This window comes from Pectinophora gossypiella, chromosome 15 (assembly GCF_024362695.1).
Source record: "Pectinophora gossypiella chromosome 15, ilPecGoss1.1, whole genome shotgun sequence".
Taxonomy (NCBI): Eukaryota; Metazoa; Arthropoda; class Insecta; order Lepidoptera; family Gelechiidae; genus Pectinophora; species Pectinophora gossypiella.
The window spans coordinates 10932187-10949662 of NC_065418.1; the positions used below are offsets into that span (position 1 = coordinate 10932187).

Here is a 17476-nt window from a genome sequence, read left to right on the forward strand (position 1 = left end):
CGTCCTTCAGAAGAGAGAATTATCTCGTTTCATGGTCTGAATCTAATTGTTTCTTAATTTCTTGTTTCGTAAATTAGGATATTTAGGAAATCTGGAAAATACAATATCTTTATGTAATCTTCATCCAAATCGGAAACAGGTCGAAAAATAAATTAAACGTGAATAGAATAACGCAACATGTAGATGTTACATTCAAACATAATATTATGTTATCGATATCAAAGGACAACACTACTTATAATACTTTGGGTACATGATCTGTCAAAGCTGATTAACGTAAAATGTGAAATCAATTATTTGTACAAATGTGACGGCTTTGCTGAAAATATGCGTCTGCATCGTGTTTAGGGCTCAATAAACTTTACAAAAACCAGACCAGGTAATGTATTTCTTGCACACAAACATGTATTATGTGGTCGATAACTTACCCATGGTGAGACATTGTTTGATCGTTCTCCATTATAACACCCATTCTACTCTCACAACCAATAGCTACGCAAGCCATGGTTCATAATGAATAACTATTTCACAGATTGTTTATATAAAAAGTTAAAATAATGTCCCAAAACACCAAAAAACTAACGGCAGGTTTGGTATCCAGCTGACTACCACAACATCTCAAAACGGTAAACACTGACGTTCTAGACAGCGGTGTTTGTCTATGTTTGTTTCTTTTTTCCACAGAGATTGTTGCCATAGGGAAGAAAGAGAGCTGTGATAGTTTGATCGTCACTCTAAAATATTATCCGTCTATTCTATACAAGGTCTTTGCTTTTAATTTTTAAACAAGGAATGTACATACATATCGTCAACCAGTGTTGCCAACTTAGTGGATTTTCCACTAGATCTGGTGGTTTAGACATGTGGTTCGGCGAAAAAATATTAGTTTTAGTGGCTAGTGGATTTTTTAGTGGATTAGAGTCCTTCCAGTTAGCGGTAAGTGACGAATTTAACCACTAACACAACCGAATATGGTTTATGAGTTACTTGAGCGAAAGAACCAATATAGTTTATTTATTAGTACATAATACATACAATAAGTTTCAGATTGAGTAAGATCAAGATGCCTAAGCCACAGTACACCCAAAAGTTTCGTGATTGTTGGTTACGTGACCCAGTTTTAAGGGATTGGTTGCAAATAGTCGAAAGCACTGGTGATCCAGTTGCTAAGTGCAAATTATATGGTATATTATTAAGGAATCATTATTAATAATAATTGAATAATTTACCCTGTCTCTAGCACGTCTTTACCTACGACGCGGCGCTAAAGAGGGGGAAAAACATCCCACGATCTGATTGCACTGATTCGGCTTTGGGTTGTCTAGTGATTCTATAGTCTCTGCTTACCCCGGTGGGAAGTAGGCGTGAGTTTATGTATGTATGTATGTATTTTATCTAGTGAAATTCTGGTGGTTCGAGAGACCGCTCAGTTTTAGTGGTTTCTGGTGGTTTGCACGGCCGCATTTGGTGGGCTGGTGAAAATAAAGTTGGCAACACTGTCGTCAACAAGAAATAGTAGTCGTTCACAAACACAGATATTAGACTTCACACACCATTGTCTAAAGTTCATGAAATTGTGCGGCATTGCCGGCTAATACAACTCACTTGTCTAGTACATACGCCAAGAAGATTGCATAAAAGGTAAGCGCATTTTTTTTGTGCCTTTCATTAATAATTTCAAATTAATATTATAAATTAAAATCAACATATTATTTTATTTATTTTTGTTAGGTACACAAAAATACTAATTTAATACTTTTCATTTTTATCTCTCCTTGTTTAAAATTAAAGAAGTAAATAAAACCAATGTTTTTAAAATATATATTTTTTAATTGCAGCCAGCACCAATAAAATGGCAAATACTCTAAGACGTTCGGCCTTTCTAATTACTAAGAGGCAGAAGTTTGCTGCAGCAACTTCTTTTAGGCAAAGTAGTAGTGACTCGGAGAAGAATATAGTGAAGTCACCATTTAAAAGTGTTCCTGAAAATAATTATACAGTCAATGACTTTGTATGGCTGAATTTGGACAGGTGGCCTGATAAAACTGCTATGGTAAGTACAAAATTAAGAATTATTTTTTTATAATACTTTAATAATTTAATACTTTAAGAGAGACTGACATTTTAATTAGGTACCTACTTACCTGTGTTTTTCTAATTAACTATTATTAAACTCGAATTCAAATAGTAGTAGTTAAAAACAAGTTTTGTAGTATTAATTAAGGATTTTCCTGTTTAGAACTGTGTATTATTTTTATGTTCTGTGAGGGTATTGAACTTTTAACTTATGAAATATTCATTTCATTCACAAGGACCAAATATTTGCAATTCAATCATTATTACTTTTTACCAGGGTTGATGGGGTTGGTAATTCACCTCACAATCAACACAATAGAAGAGAAGATTACTTTTCCTATATTCAAAACAAGATGTTTAAAAAAATAAATCAACTTTTAACGAACTGTCAGAATATGTTTGTAGAATATTGTAAAATTATGTATAGAACACATAAAAACAATCATAAATAATATTTTAAATAGCATAATTAAAATCTGATTATGAAAAACTAAGTACAAGAAATAGACACACTGATTCAGGTAAGCCTACTTATAATTATACAGTGTCTAGCAGTCAGTAATGTGCTCATCCCGGGAATATTCCCAAAGTGGGAATGTTCCTGTTGTAAAAAGTCTTTAATGCAAGGACACTGGCTGCTTTTCTTTTTTCAAATTGTTCTTTCTTGTACTCTAGTCTCATCTGTCTAAAGGTTAGGTAATAAAGTTCTTTTTACATAAGTTTTGCGCGTTTTGACTTCCGGGAACTTTCCCAAAGTGGGTACATTCCCGAGATCGGCAATTCACTGTTTGTATTAACTGTGACTAGGTACCTATTCCTTGAGATAGGTTATGGCATACCTACGTATATAGGTACCCAAAGCAAAATACTTACAATATAGTACAAAACGCTATGTTGCACGTAAACACAACACAACATAAATAAACAAGGTAGGTTAGGTAGGTACCTATACCTTCAAAGTGACAAGAGACACAGTTGGTGATTTATACGAACATAATTAACAAACAGTACCTGTTACGAAAAAATGTTTGAATGCAGCTTATGCAGCCACTTCTCTCTCTATCTCTCTCTCTCTCTCTAAGAGCTGGGCTCTTGTCGGTGGACTAATCGCCATTCCTCTCTTCTTCCCGCCAAATCCTTCACCTCAACATAACATAAACAGCCTATATAAATCCCAATGCTGTGCACAGGCCTCCTCTCAATCAACCGGAGAGGGATCCTTCACCTCAATTCAATATAATACAAAAACTCTTTATTGCACTTAAATCACATTAAAAATACATTAGGTATTAGATGTTGGGTTAGGGGCTCTGATACGACACGACCTGCACCTTCTCTTTTATTTGTTTCATAAATGTTCTCCTAGGTCTAACCCTTCCTCTCTTTCCTTAAATTTTTCCTTCTATGATGTTTTTATAAACGAATCGTGTCGTATCAGGCCAATCACCACCACCCACTTAAGTAATAAAAATCAATAAATAAAAATAAACATAAAGATAATAACTAGATTTCTTAAGGCAACAACGCCAGTTGGCAAATAGCGCGCCAGCACCAAACAAAAAAAAAAGTGTTTTATTTCTGTAAATCTATAACAAACAAGTTACAGGGGCTTCCCTAAAAGTAGTCAGATGACACTTGTGATGGGAATGCCTCGCTCTTCCAACGCAATCAAAACAGAGTGACCAGAGCTAGGTAGTCTTCTGTAATTGACGCTTTAAGCGAAGTTTTCAGCCTCTTGTCTGATAGTAGATAAAGACCTCGGATATATTTAGGTTTGAGGCCAACTTTTCACTGTGACCAGTGCCTAAATAGAGACAAATTAGGTAGGTATGCAGTCGGAGACAGTTTTCAGATGATCGCGTGCTGAAAATCTCGTAAATTCACGCACACATGCATTCTTTTGAATTGCGTGCTAAGAGATTCCCATGCAATATGTATTTACACTACTGCTTTAAAAATTGTAGAGTAATAATACCTACCGTTCCAATAGTGGACAGGAATGTTAAGAATGGGAGTTAACCGTCTCTATGTCTGTCTATTATACCTATAGATGTTATGTAGTCATGTTAAAGAGAACTTTAATGCGACTCTTCTCGAACCCGCCATAACCATAGCCATAACCTTTGTCGAAACGGTGCTAATAAGTGATGGGACCAAATTCCTTATTAGTATTACCTAAGGGCCGATTTTTCAATAGTCAGACGGTGTCCATTCGTCGAATATACTCTTCTAGAATTTTTCACACATGCTATTGAAAAATAGCTAATTTATGCCATTCTTGAGAAATTTTCAAATTTGCAATTTTCATCTACCAGGTATGCGCAGTAACCGGCCGAGGGTACACGTATGCGCAAACGCACAAGATGACGACGACGTTCGCGGCGTCTCTCCGAACCAAGTTGAAGTTGAAGGACAATGACAAAGTGGCTGTTATTCTACCCAACATACCCGAGTACCCTAGTGCCTTGCTGGGCATATTGCAAGCTGGCTGCATTGCTAGTATGATGAACCCTATTTATACTGCTGGTGAGTTACTTTTCCCCCGTTTTGAGTTCCATGAAATGACTGTATCGGGAGTGTTTCGGGCCTGTAACCATCATTCTCGTCTCTTTCATACCAAGTTGCATAACGTTGTGTCTTTCGCGCTAGGCGATTATGCTACGTTAAAATTGATATACAAGATCTTCGGAAGGCACGTTAAGCCGTTGGTCCCGGTTACTAATTACTGATGTAAGTATGTAGTCGTTATATGAGCCATGTCAGGAGCCTTTGGTGGCTGAGTAATAACCCTGACACCAGAGTTGATGAGGTTGGTATTTCACCTCACACCCCACACGATAAGAAGTGCCGCTTAAAGCGTAAGTGCGAGTGAGATAGACAGTTCGCGCTTTCCTCCTTACTCCTTAGCAGCTTACGGCCAAAGTAAGTAAGTTAAGACTAAAGTAAGACCCATTGGGGGTGAGGTCGGCGCCCGATACGTGTAGGTACCGTTTTATTCTTTATTTATGTCTGTGCATTATAAACTTGAAGCCTTCTCCCGATAAATCTTCTGTCTACATTGAGGTTTAGTTTAGAATCAAAATTGAAAACGAAATAATTTTGGATGTAAAGGTAATGGAGCTGGAACAAAAAGTGACGAAAAATAATTTAACTGAAAAAGTAACACTTTGAATTGCAACATATTTATTTATTTCCATACTGAATAAGTATTCAATTCACAAATTAGTTATTTATTTGATGTTTTTACTTAACGTGAGGCTTGTCCGTCATTCTTTAACAATGAGTTGCTGAGACTTTTTCTCTCTTTATTTAAGAGCTGCGCTCTTGTCGGTGGAGTAATCGCCTGCATTTTCATTACTCCATAGATAAGGCGTGTAGAGCGGTGGTTGCCCCAATCGCCTTCCGTTCCGCAGTACACCGACCAATTTCTCAATCGGTGTTGTTCTAGCTAGAGCCCTACCAGAATCCATTTCCTCGGCCTCCAAGCAGTACTGATACCGCTGCTGCCCGGCATCAGGGGTGCGCTTTTGAAGTAGCGGCGCCTACTCGCTACGTCACAAAATCGTCATAGAACCTAAGTAGCATAGTAGAGGCTTTTTACTATATCTAATTGTTTTGAATTGCATTTATAATGAGGGACATTTCAGACTATGTTCCCAAAAAAAGGCACTGTACAGAGGTGCCTTCGTTTAACCTTCTAATTTTAACGATAACAGACATAATGGCCCCGATTCCTGCAGACACCGCCTAATTTTATTTAAAGATAACTTTATACGGATATAAATCCGTCATGTTCATATCCGTCGAAAAGGAAAGGGACGGATGATTCACAGCTCTTAATTTTAGGAAGAATGAATGAATGAATGAATAACCCGGGCGAATCAAAAGGTACGTCGCTGGTATGCAATCCGTTTGACGTGCTGTCTACTTAACTGTGTCGGGTTATTGACGGATGTAAAATTTTTAGACGGTTGGTTTAGATTTGTGCTTAAAATTGACGTGTGTTCCATAAATTTTATGCTTGTCGATTACCCGTCCCTTTCCTTTTCGGCGGATAAGAAAATGACAGATATAACTTAAAATAAAATTAGATGGTATTTACAGGAATTAGCACCAATGCATCTTTTATCTTTGTTTTGTGTTATTACACCCAGGCACAACACATCTTCCACCTGTTTCCAAATTATTCTGATCAAAAAAAGGGAAGTAATATGCTCGTTGGTAGCAACATAATTCTATACTATCTGATCCAAATTATTTTTATAATGCCTCTGCCATTACGTTACATTTTTGGATAATTATCTACCCGAGCAATGAGAAAATAAACGCCATCTATGTATTTTTGGGGAGCCTGGAAAGTTCCACATTTTTTATGGATATCTAAATACATAGCAGATTTTTACTTCTCCTGCTTATCATCTCAAGGATATCGTAAAAAATTACTAACTACCCAATCTACTCTCTACCACCTAATGGAAAATAAACGTAGGTGCGCAGGCGATAGGTATCTCTAATATCTTTTTGTCCTTTGCGTGTTGTTTATCGAAATGACAAACAATCTTCGAACAATGACTCGTAATGACTCTCTGTAGATAAATCCGCCCAGTTTGTAAGTTAAAAACAATATTATTATTGATTTTTAATAATTAAAACAATACCTTATCGTAAGCTTCCCCTTGCTTTGTGAGCGTATGTGCAATAAAGCGGTGAGAGCCCTCAGCGCTCTCCATTTGTCCAACCAAGTAGTTAATACTCACACATCTCCCTAGCATTATCTCGTTTTTACAGGGTCCGCTTACCTAGCTTTCCAACCCGCGAAGGGAAAACCAACCCAATACATGTTAGGTCACATACCTCCGAAAAAGCATTTCTCGGAAATGTGAGTTTCCTTACGATATTTTCCTTCACCGCTGAGCACGTGATAATCATTTATGATCCAAACATGAATTCGAGTACAAATTCGACAATCATTGGTTTGCAAGTAGTTAACCCTTTAGGGAATGAAATTTCCGAAAGTACCGTTTTAGTGCTCACTTTCGTACCACAAGCTGCTAACTTTAAAAGTGACAAAGGTTTAGAAAACTCTTATATCTTTTTTGACCCTTTAAGGGAATTACCAGAAATCCCTTCAAATTCATGCTTTTATCTTCAAACACTACAAAGTTTCATACAAACTTTCATACCCTATTTTATCCCTTTAGGCGATGAATTTACAAAAAACCCAATGCTCTAAACTAAGCCATGGAGAAAAATAAAAATGAATTGAGTAACCCGTATTTATTTTTCAGACGAACTGCAACGCCAGCTAGAGCTGATCGACTGCAATGCAGTGGTAGCTTCAAAGATATCCTACCCTAACATCAAGGCAGCTTTGGACGCACTACAGAAGAAAATACCAATCATATTAACAGACAAAGAAGCTCTACCAGAAGGCACTATTAAATTCTCTGAATTGGCACAAGATGAGCACATTAATACTGATTGTCTAAAGTCAGTCAAGAGACGTCCTGACGATGTTGCTGTCTTGCCGTTCTCAAGTGGGACTACAGGATTTCCAAAAGGCGTAGTGTTGACACACAGTAGTGTCGTTGCTGCCAATTTCTGCATATCCGATCCTGATATTATTGCTATTAAGGAAACTACTGGTAAGATAACAGATTTTTTGCAATAATCTGACCCCCACATGTAAATTACACGTTACAAGTGTCAATATTTGAGCGTTTTCAAAATTAAGTGTACTACGTCTGAATTTTAGCTATAATTAAAAATATGACATTATTGGAGATATTTTGATTTAGATATTATTAGGATACGCGATAGTTTATGAAATTATGTGAAGTTGTTAACAGATTAATCTATTTTACGAAAAATTATTAAATTATAGGGCGACGGGCGAAAAAAATGTCAGTTTTGCGACTATCTTAAAAAATAATTGGTCTGTAACTATAAGAAAGATATAAATATGATTTTAGTTGTGTTATGAAGATTACCAAAGATATTTTATGAAAAAAATATATACATAGTCATAAAATCTATAAAACACGAAATATGCTAGTTTTTCGTTCGGTTTTGTCACAGCTGATACCAAGGCAACCATTATATTTACGATTTAATTTCGAATATTAGTTTAATAAACAAAGTAATTATTGTGATACCGAATATTAAAATCATTTTAATAAATAATATAAATTATTAGCAACTCTCCATATTGAAAATTAGAAAAATCTAAGAATTTCTTCGTCGCAAAATGAGGGACTGTCGCAAAACTGACATACGAATTTTTCTAAGGGTGGGCTCACACAGGAGAAAACCGAACCCAAAAATGTAAGTGAATAAAATAAAAGATATACTTACACAAATTTTAAGTTTTTAACCAAATAATTATCAATTCTGAATGGGAACAGTCTTTTTGAAAATCAAGATTACTTAGTTTAACAAATAACAAACTTGTCTTCTTTTTTCAGCTTCTTCTTCATTCATTTCAGATATTTTTTTCTTCTTCGATTTTATTCTTTGTAAATTTTTTAACCTTTGGGCGTTTAATTTCTCGGGATTTTCTTTTTTAAATTTTTCTCTATATCTCCGAGACCGTTCTGCACTAGTTAGTGGCATTGTTAAGCCTAAAAAATTTAAAACCTTTTCAGTATGTAGTCTCAGCTTTATAGTGTCGGTTTTGCGACTTTACTAGTCAGCCTGTAGGTCACAGGGAAAAATGTCGCAAAACTGACGTGACGCTCTGTTCCCATTTTGTATTCAAACCGATATTTAAAAGGAAAAAAAATACCTAGTCTTGTCACCAAATGTAAATAATTTTGCATTATAATATAGTTCATCTTCTGAATAAATTAATAAAATAAAACTCACCTGAATCTGATTTTATATCGTTTCAAACCCGACAGATAAAATTTTGACGGCCGTGGAATACCAGAAAACACGTCTCGCGTCACAAAATATATTTTGTCACTAGTCTTTTTTTAAATGGCGACCGGTAAATTAAGGAAAATTTTGCCATTATAAAACGAAAATAGCTACCGTAAATAATTTCAATAGGCAGTTTTAGTCGTGACAAACCCGACATGTCCGGTCGGTACACTTTTTAAGACTTTTGAAAAAATTTAACTATATTTAAATAAGCACAAGATTTAAATTATAAACTACTGGAAATGAGAGAACCTTTAGAAAACTTCAACCAATACCAAACATCAAATGATACCCTAGTACAAAAAGTTTTAAGAATCTCTTCAAACATTTATCAGTTTGAGTGGGGGACACGGCAAAATCTAGTACTTAGTGATAAAAAATTACATTTTATTTAAATAATTCCTCATAACCATGAAAATTTTGTTAGAATTTAATTAGTTTAGAATATATTTAATGTATCTCAATAATTAAAATAATTAGCTAGAAGTAAATTTTACTAGTTATTAGACTTCAAACACGAGGGACAACGTGAAAATGGGAGGTACACTTATTTTTGAAAATGCTCATTTATTTCACAAGTATATTTTGCAATCCCTATACTTTTTTATAAGCGTTATTTACATATACTTGTGAATGACTTATAGCCTGACTTATAAGTTTTGATAAATACGGCACTGGTCTCCCGGGCTTTTTTGACTTCTTGGGTATAAGGTTGGCTGGAACCCCAGTTCTTTCAAGGAATCACGCAAAATAGGCGCTTGGACGTCTTGTTGCCATTCATATTCCGTATACCTATTATTCATATTCGTTTTATCTTTATGATAAACATGTAAGATATTTAAATAATTTATCAATTTACAGTGTTAATGTGCGATAGTGGCGGCAATGTACCTTATAGTATTGAGTATAATCTTTTATCTACGCCTTCCGTTTTATCTGACCTTTTTCGATAGACTTTATACCCGTAATCGTGTCGTACACGAAACGCGTTTACGCGGGTTTCATACTTCAAAAGTTAAAAAGGAACCTAATGTTTATAATGGGTACATTTCCGAGCACCAGAAGTTTCCCAGAACACAGAAATATTCCAGAATCTTGCTTATGCTCACACACACAGATGCGTGTGTACAGACATGAGAATTATCATGTACCCACTTTAGAACCCTGTCGCACTATCATATTTGACATTTAATGAGACTTACGGTTTCATTTGTCAAAAAAGTTAATATGACATGGTTTCAAAGTGTATACATATTAGTGCTCGTGACCGTACGATAACGTCAATGTGTAGTGTCTGTGTAAAACCAGGTGTTTTGTATGAAGTGTCCGGGGCGTGACTTAGCCCAGGATACTGGATACTACCCAATTATTCTTTGACCTATGCCTGACCTAAGTATCAGTGTTTTTTTCCAGCGAACTACCAGTCAGTGCTGCCTGCGATCCTGCCCTTCTTCCACATCTTCGGGTTTAACGCGCTGATGCTGAACCAAATGCACCTGGGCTGCAAACTCGTCTCCATGCCATACTTCAAGCCAGAGCTGTTCCTTCAGACTATTGCGGGGCATAAAGCAAATGTGCTGTTCATTGTTCCTCCGATGGGTAAGTGTACTGTGGTTCTGTGGTTCTCTGACTTGCTTCTCAAGCAGGGGAGCGCCAGTTCGAACCCCGATATCGGACTCAATGAGGTACCTATTCATTTTCACTATCAAGCGGCTCACCATCCTATCACATTGGTCTGGTGTTGGCGACAAAATATAAGTATTTAAATACGTATTTCTGCTATCCGCTCCCTGTTGCTAGGGTCATTAGCATTGAATAAGGAGTAATACTATGTATAGAACGGCAACTCTCAGCTCCCCATCAGCGTCTGAGGTAGGTTTACCTCACCCCCCCTCGAACATAGTTTAGACTTGAATCGTATGGTGTCAGACGTCACATACACAGATGCGCGTGTACAAGAATGTCAATGTGTAGTGTCTGTGTAAAACGAGGTTGTTTGAATGAAGTGTCCGGGGTGTGGTCATTAGTGAGCTGTCAAAGGCCTTTGACATAACTTATACTTTTGTGTTTTTGTCAGTGTTGTTCCTGGGGAAGCACCCGGCAGTGACTCCTGCGCACTTGGAGTCTGTGCACGGCATCATATGCGGCGCCGCGCCTTGCTCGGAGGACGACGCCGCGGCTGTCATTAATAAAAACGTAAGTATATTGGTACAATAAAGGCATTGAGGACTTAATTATCTAAGAGACGAAAAATCTGAAGAAAATCAATATCATATAACATCTAACTGTCGACTCAGAAATCTAACTCGAGACTTTTCGAACAGCATGCTGCCGATTTGTTGACTGAGTTAACATGTCAATTATATTGCCAAAGTTGTCTGAAAGGGTAAGAATCAATTACATAATTGATGAATAAACAACATAACATAAGGTCATGACTATATCCCAACTTTGGTAGTCAGTGGTACCTCCATCGTAAGATGAACTAAGGGTTGTATTAAACTAAGCTCAGCTTCGAGACTGCTCACAAGATCGTGTCAATGTGACAGTTCTCATATAAAAACAGGGACTTGAGCATGATCTTGAGGGCAGTCTCAGCTGAGATTAGTTTATTAATACCACCCTAAGTACCTACCCCACCGAGTTTTCTGTTAGACCAACGTGATAAGTGGTGAGCCGTATCGCCGTTTATAATGGTCGAGCCAACTGTGTTAGTGAAAATTGCAATATAATAAAGAAATATAATATAAATACCTATACTAATATAAAATAATATAAATATGTTAGATAGAGTTAAAATTCATAATGTTTGTGAAAAAATTAACTTATCTACCATTCCGTGTAATCAACAATAGGTGAAACGAAAACGGAACTAACAGGTTTGATTATAATATTTATCTTCTCATAATAACAAAAGGTTATCACAAAATATTACTGCTATCACAACTTTACACAATAATCCAATAATTTATCAGAAAATTCTCGTATTAGTAAATAAGTGAATATCTCGTCTCGTAATTATGCAATTTTGCATTATCATTATAATTGATTCATCATTATCAATAATTACTGTATACAAATACTCATCGGTTTGTCTACCACTTCTGTCTCCGACTTGAAAAAGGAAGTATTGTTACTTCGTGGTTTGTAAATTGTACCATAATTTCCGCGAATTAGATACTGACTGGGTCAAAGATAAAAAAAATATAAAATGCTTACTTAGAAATAGAAACCCTATACGGGTTTCGGGATTTCAGGGATTTAAGTGATAAAAATTATCTCATTTTTCTTTTTGACTTGTGGCGGACCCAACGAATTGGCCAGCTAGTTCCGCCCACATACAACAGATGGCGCCACCATTCAATATGCCTGTCCTGAAACGCGCTATCAAAGTTTACACAGCGTGACGAATATATACAACTTCCAACATGACACTAGTGGATCGTCTAACTTTCCTTCTATCCTTCTATTATGTCTTTAATGAAGTCGAGTCTTACTCATCAATCATTTTAGACCCCTTATAACGTAGCACGCATTAGAATGACAGCAGAAAAAGACAACAGATGTATCTCTTTCGTACTAACGCCATACAGCTTAGTGCGAAAGAGACGAGAGATATGTGACTCTAATCTACGTTAAAATTTCCAGAAAAACATATCATTCCGTCAAGGGTACGGGCTGACGGAGACGAACGCCGCGATCTCAGTGGGCCACAAGAATGACACGGTGCATTCAGCGGTCGGACATGTGATGGGCAGCAACGAGCTCAAGATTGTTGACATAGACACTCAGCAGGCACTGCCAGCCGGACAGGTGAGACCTTTGTTCACGTACACAATAGATAGACTTGGTAGGTCTTTTTAATTTGTTCTCAGTGGGCCACAAGGACACTGTGGATTCAGCGGTCGGCCACATTGTAGGCAGCAACGAAGTCAAGATTGCTCATATAGACACTCATCAGGCACTCCCAGCAACGAAAACTTTTAGGGATGATTCAGGCCACGATTCTGAGTTGATATCATGTGGAATTTTCCGTCGCAAAACTATAGAATTGAAAATAATTAAAATAAACACAAAAAAGGACATGAATTTTACGACAGAAAATTCCACTTGATATTAACTCAGAATCATGGTCTGAATCAATCCCCTCAGTATTTGTTACGATGACACTAATACCATGTACATTTGTCATTTTTTTCTTGACGCTATGTTCCTTTCTTACCACAGGAGGGCGAGATCTGGTTCCGCGGGCCGCTCCTCATGTCAGGATACTTTAAGAACGAGGAGGCGACGAGAGAAGTCATGCAGGACGGTTGGTTCAAGACTGGGGACATCGGGAAGGTCGACGACACCGGACGGCTGTACGTCACTGAGAGACTGAAAGAGCTTATTAAGGTTAGTATAAGCATACATACACACATAAACTCCCGTGATCCCTAACGGGGTGGGCAGAACCACAAGTAATCAAAAGAAAACTCGCGGCCACTCTTAATACGAAGTCCTAAGATGGATATGATGAACATTATGGTGACAACAGATCAGCTTAACATAGTATGTTGTGTAGTATTAGTATAAGCATAGAGTAAAGAATAATACTACGTATAGAACAGCAACTTTTCGCTCCGCCAATCGTACCAGGCATCGCCTTCACCCCCTGTGGGGTCTTGCTTTAGTCTTATACATGGTGTTGGTGACATCGTAACTAATACTGAGGGGGGGGGGGGGGGATTCAGACCTTGATTCTGAGTTAATATCGAGTGAAATTTTCCGTTGCAAATTCATGTTTCTTTGTGTTTTTTTAATTATTTTAAATTTTATACTTTTGCGATGGAAAATTTCTATTGATGTCAACTCAGAATCATGGTCTGAATCATCCCTTGAAAGCTTTTCGTTTTTGTTACGATGTCACTAACACCTTATGTACTATATACGCCTCTGCGTACTCTTTCGGTGATACAGGCGTGATTTTATGATGTGTTATACACTGTCTTTCAGCGCATGCGCTGCGGAAACTATTAATGATAGAAAATGTCAAAATAAACTGTTGTTTATTCCAGGTAAAGGGTTTCCAAGTAGCTCCAGCTGAGTTAGAAACAGTGATCAGAACCCATCCAACGATACTCGACTGTGCGGTCTTAGGTGTACCTGACCCCATCAATGGCGAAGCCCCAAAAGCATTCGTGGTCCCAAAGCCAGGACAAAAACTTGACATCAAGGAAGTCCTAGACTTTGTCAATAAAAAAGTTGCTGAATTCAAAAAGGTAAAAGAGGTCCAAATCGTCGAGGAAATTCCCAAAAGTGTGGCGGGGAAGATCCTAAGAAAGGATTTGAAGGCGAAGTATTGTTAGTATTGACTGGTTTTAAGTGTTCCTATGCTGCGAAATATGCGATTGGGTTTACAAGGGATTAAGTTTGAACAATGTGGTTAACCCATAACATGGTATACATCAAAAACTTGCAATGTTGAACTTTACCTGTGGTTCTGATTCTGTTAACTCAGATTTAATTTAGAATACCCTTTATATTGTAACATGATTAGAGAGACATGTCTCTCGTCTCTTTCGTACTAAGCTGTATACCGTTAGTGCGAAAGAGATATCTCCCGTCTCTTTTGTACTAAGCTGTATCTCTTCTCGCGGGAAAACGGTTGGACACGTGACATTTTACCCAGTGATGTCGCATTTCAACAAACAAAGACTGTCAAACAATATAACTAGAAACCTGACAGATAGTTTTTGTTTGTTTTGTGAAATATGACGTCACACGAAGCTCAATGTGTGTTTCGAGTCTTGTAATACACAGATAAAAAATCGCATTCTTATTTTGAATAAATAAAATATTTTGAAATGATCTTAATAAAAAAGAACTATTGGATAATTATCGTTAAATTTTAAAAGGCATCTGGGCCTTAGGACCATGTATTGTTTATAGTTCTTTAAGTCTTATTTTATTTAAGTTATATATGAGTTAAATTAAAAATAATTAAAATACAGTTTCAAATTACAAAAAGTCAAATAATCCAACTTAAAATTACTTAACCTAGAACCCACTCCGTGTCAAACCTGGCCCAAAAGTGCCCATGACACTAGCAGCGTTACCGCGCTGGATTGCCACGGACAACCTCTGAGCCAAATAATATCGTTAAATAATAAACTACCATATCCGACATATTTCATTTTTGTTACAATTGTCAAGTTGTCAGTAAACAATTATTAGTGAACCATTTTCTATAAACGCTCATATCTAGAATATTACTAAACTTAATGTATTTTTTAAGGTCTTCCTCTAGTTTTAAAATTCTTTACAATGAAGCACTTTCCAGGGTACGTTCACCAAAATCGATATAGATGGCGTTGTACGTACAGCTTTAATGTGATAATTACCTTTTCACATTACTCGGTTACATCATTATTCCAAAATTTAATGTAATGGCAGAAGCATATATAAAAATAATTGTTGCTTAATATTTGGATCACATCATGTATAGAATTATGTTGCTACCTATGTTGCTTCTCTCTTGAAGATGTAATTGTGCCTGGTGTTAAAATGTGTGTGGACTGATTATTTCACCACTCGCAAACTGTATTAAAAGAAACGCTGATTGTTTTGCCACTTCATATATAATTCGGTTTTAGTAGAAATGCCAGGGTTGATGCGGTTGGTAATCCACCTCACAACCCACACGATAGAAGAAGAAGAAGTAGAAATTATAAAGGTTACAAACACGTCCGACAATAAGAGAAGTTCGATGAATACAAAATTTAATTTAAAATTAGTAAAGAATGAATATTTTTTCTATAACCTTTTTTTTAAAAGGTATTTTTATGTTGCAAATGTCAACACCAGGGTGTAATAAAAAAGGTCATCATTTGTATCCAAAATCAAAGTTAAAAGATGCATAATGTCTGTTATCTATCAAATTAAAAGGTTAAACTAAGGGAAATCTGTACAGCACCATCTGTTGTATTTGGGGAACTTACCCTGGAAAATCTCTCAATTATATCACAATGTTGTATTGTGCGTTTGTTACATAAATGTTTTATTTTATGCTTTCGGTATAAGAATTGTTATCGACCAATTTTACACAAATATTATTACTATATAAGCTAACTTTATATTTACGATAAGACATCAAACTTATATAGACTTATATTGTGTTTCATATGACCTTATTGTATTTGTATATTAATAAATATTAGGTATTATGTAAATGTTGATAATCATGATAACCTCAGAACAGAAATGATATCAAATATAGGTTACCACTCCTAAGATAATCGATTTTTGATATAAGTAACATTTCTAAGGTACTTAATTACCTAAGAGACGAATAATCCGAAGAAAATCAATATAATTTATCGTCTAACAGTAGCCAACCCAGAAATCGAAGTGGAAACTTTACGAACAGTTCTGTTGACTGAGTTAATATGCCAATAATATTGCCAAAATTGACTGAACAAGTAAGAATCAATTAAACTCGCGACAGCGAACAATATTAAGCAGTATTGATGGAATGTGTGGTTATACCTAAAAAAAATCATCAATTGAAGAGCCACGCTCTTGTCGGTGTAGCATTTTCCTTTCCTGTCTATCAAAGGCCAATTCCTTGACTTCCCTATAAGACACGACGTTAACCTTTTCTTTAATCAGTTCCATGTAAGCTCAAAAAAAAAAAATGTGGTAATTTTAATGTTAATCTTGAATCCGTGATAGTCCATGTGGCTCGTGACTTAGGTTGTAGTTTCACGGTTTCGAATCCCGGCTCATGCTTTTAATATCTGAATTCGACTTTATGAGTGGATCATGTTTGGATCATAGACATCACGTGGTTCGCAGGATTCGTGCCCAGTTATTGGCAATAGGCTCGGCTCTATTAGGAATGCTTGTATACAGGGTGTTAGTGACATCGTAACGAATACTTTGAGGGATGATTTAGACCATGATTCTGTGTTGACATCAGGTGGAATTTTCCGTCGCAAAAGTATGGAACTGAAAATAATTTAAATAAAGTTAAAAAAAAATCATGAATTTTCTGACAGGAAAATCCACTTGATATCAACTAATTATGATCACTAACACCTTTTATGTACTTGTACAGAGTGTAAGTGATATCGTAACAAATACGGAGAGGGCTGATTCAGCTCATTATTCTGAGTTAATATCAAGTGGAATTTTCCATCGCAAAGGTATAGAATTGACAATAATTTATAAAAAAAGATCATGAATTTTGCGACGGAAAAATTCACTTGATATGAATTCAAAATTATGGTCTGAATCATTTCTTTCAGTACTCGTTAGGATGCCACTAACACCCTCTATACTATATACCTCTGTCTACCCTTTCAGAGATATAGGCGTGATGCTATGTGGTGTTATTTAAAATGTTGATTTCATCTTTGAAGCCGTTTCGCACTTATCCAATGCATATCTTATCGGTCGACTGCGACCCCATTGCAAATATCGTATACTCGACAATTAT

The 17476-nt window shown here is 36.3% G+C and overlaps 1 protein-coding gene across 1 annotated transcript; it reads left to right on the forward strand.

Moving 5' to 3' along the window:
* Positions 1 to 1505: 1505 nt before the first annotated feature.
* LOC126373310 (uncharacterized) lies at positions 1506 to 16621 on the forward strand. The gene is made up of 9 exons (XM_050019415.1): positions 1506 to 1641; positions 1839 to 2053; positions 4392 to 4602; positions 7365 to 7721; positions 10411 to 10596; positions 11075 to 11193; positions 12646 to 12810; positions 13225 to 13392; positions 14055 to 16621. The coding sequence occupies exons 2-9, from the start codon at positions 1853 to 1855 to the stop codon at positions 14343 to 14345; spliced, it is 1698 nt and encodes a 565-aa protein (XP_049875372.1). The 5' UTR covers positions 1506 to 1641; positions 1839 to 1852; the 3' UTR covers positions 14346 to 16621.
* The last annotated feature ends 855 nt before the right edge of the window (positions 16622 to 17476 follow it).

Bases quoted from the DNA above. Each gene is read 5' to 3' on its own strand.
- LOC126373310 (XM_050019415.1), top strand. From the start codon at position 1,853: ATGGCAAATACTCTAAGACGTTCGGCCTTTCTAATTACTAAGAGGCAG. The intron at 4,603-7,364 runs GTGAGTTACTTT...TTTATTTTTCAG, and splicing joins GAACCCTATTTATACTGCTG to ACGAACTGCAACGCCAGCTA. The intron at 13,393-14,054 runs GTTAGTATAAGC...TGTTTATTCCAG, and splicing joins GACTGAAAGAGCTTATTAAG to GTAAAGGGTTTCCAAGTAGC.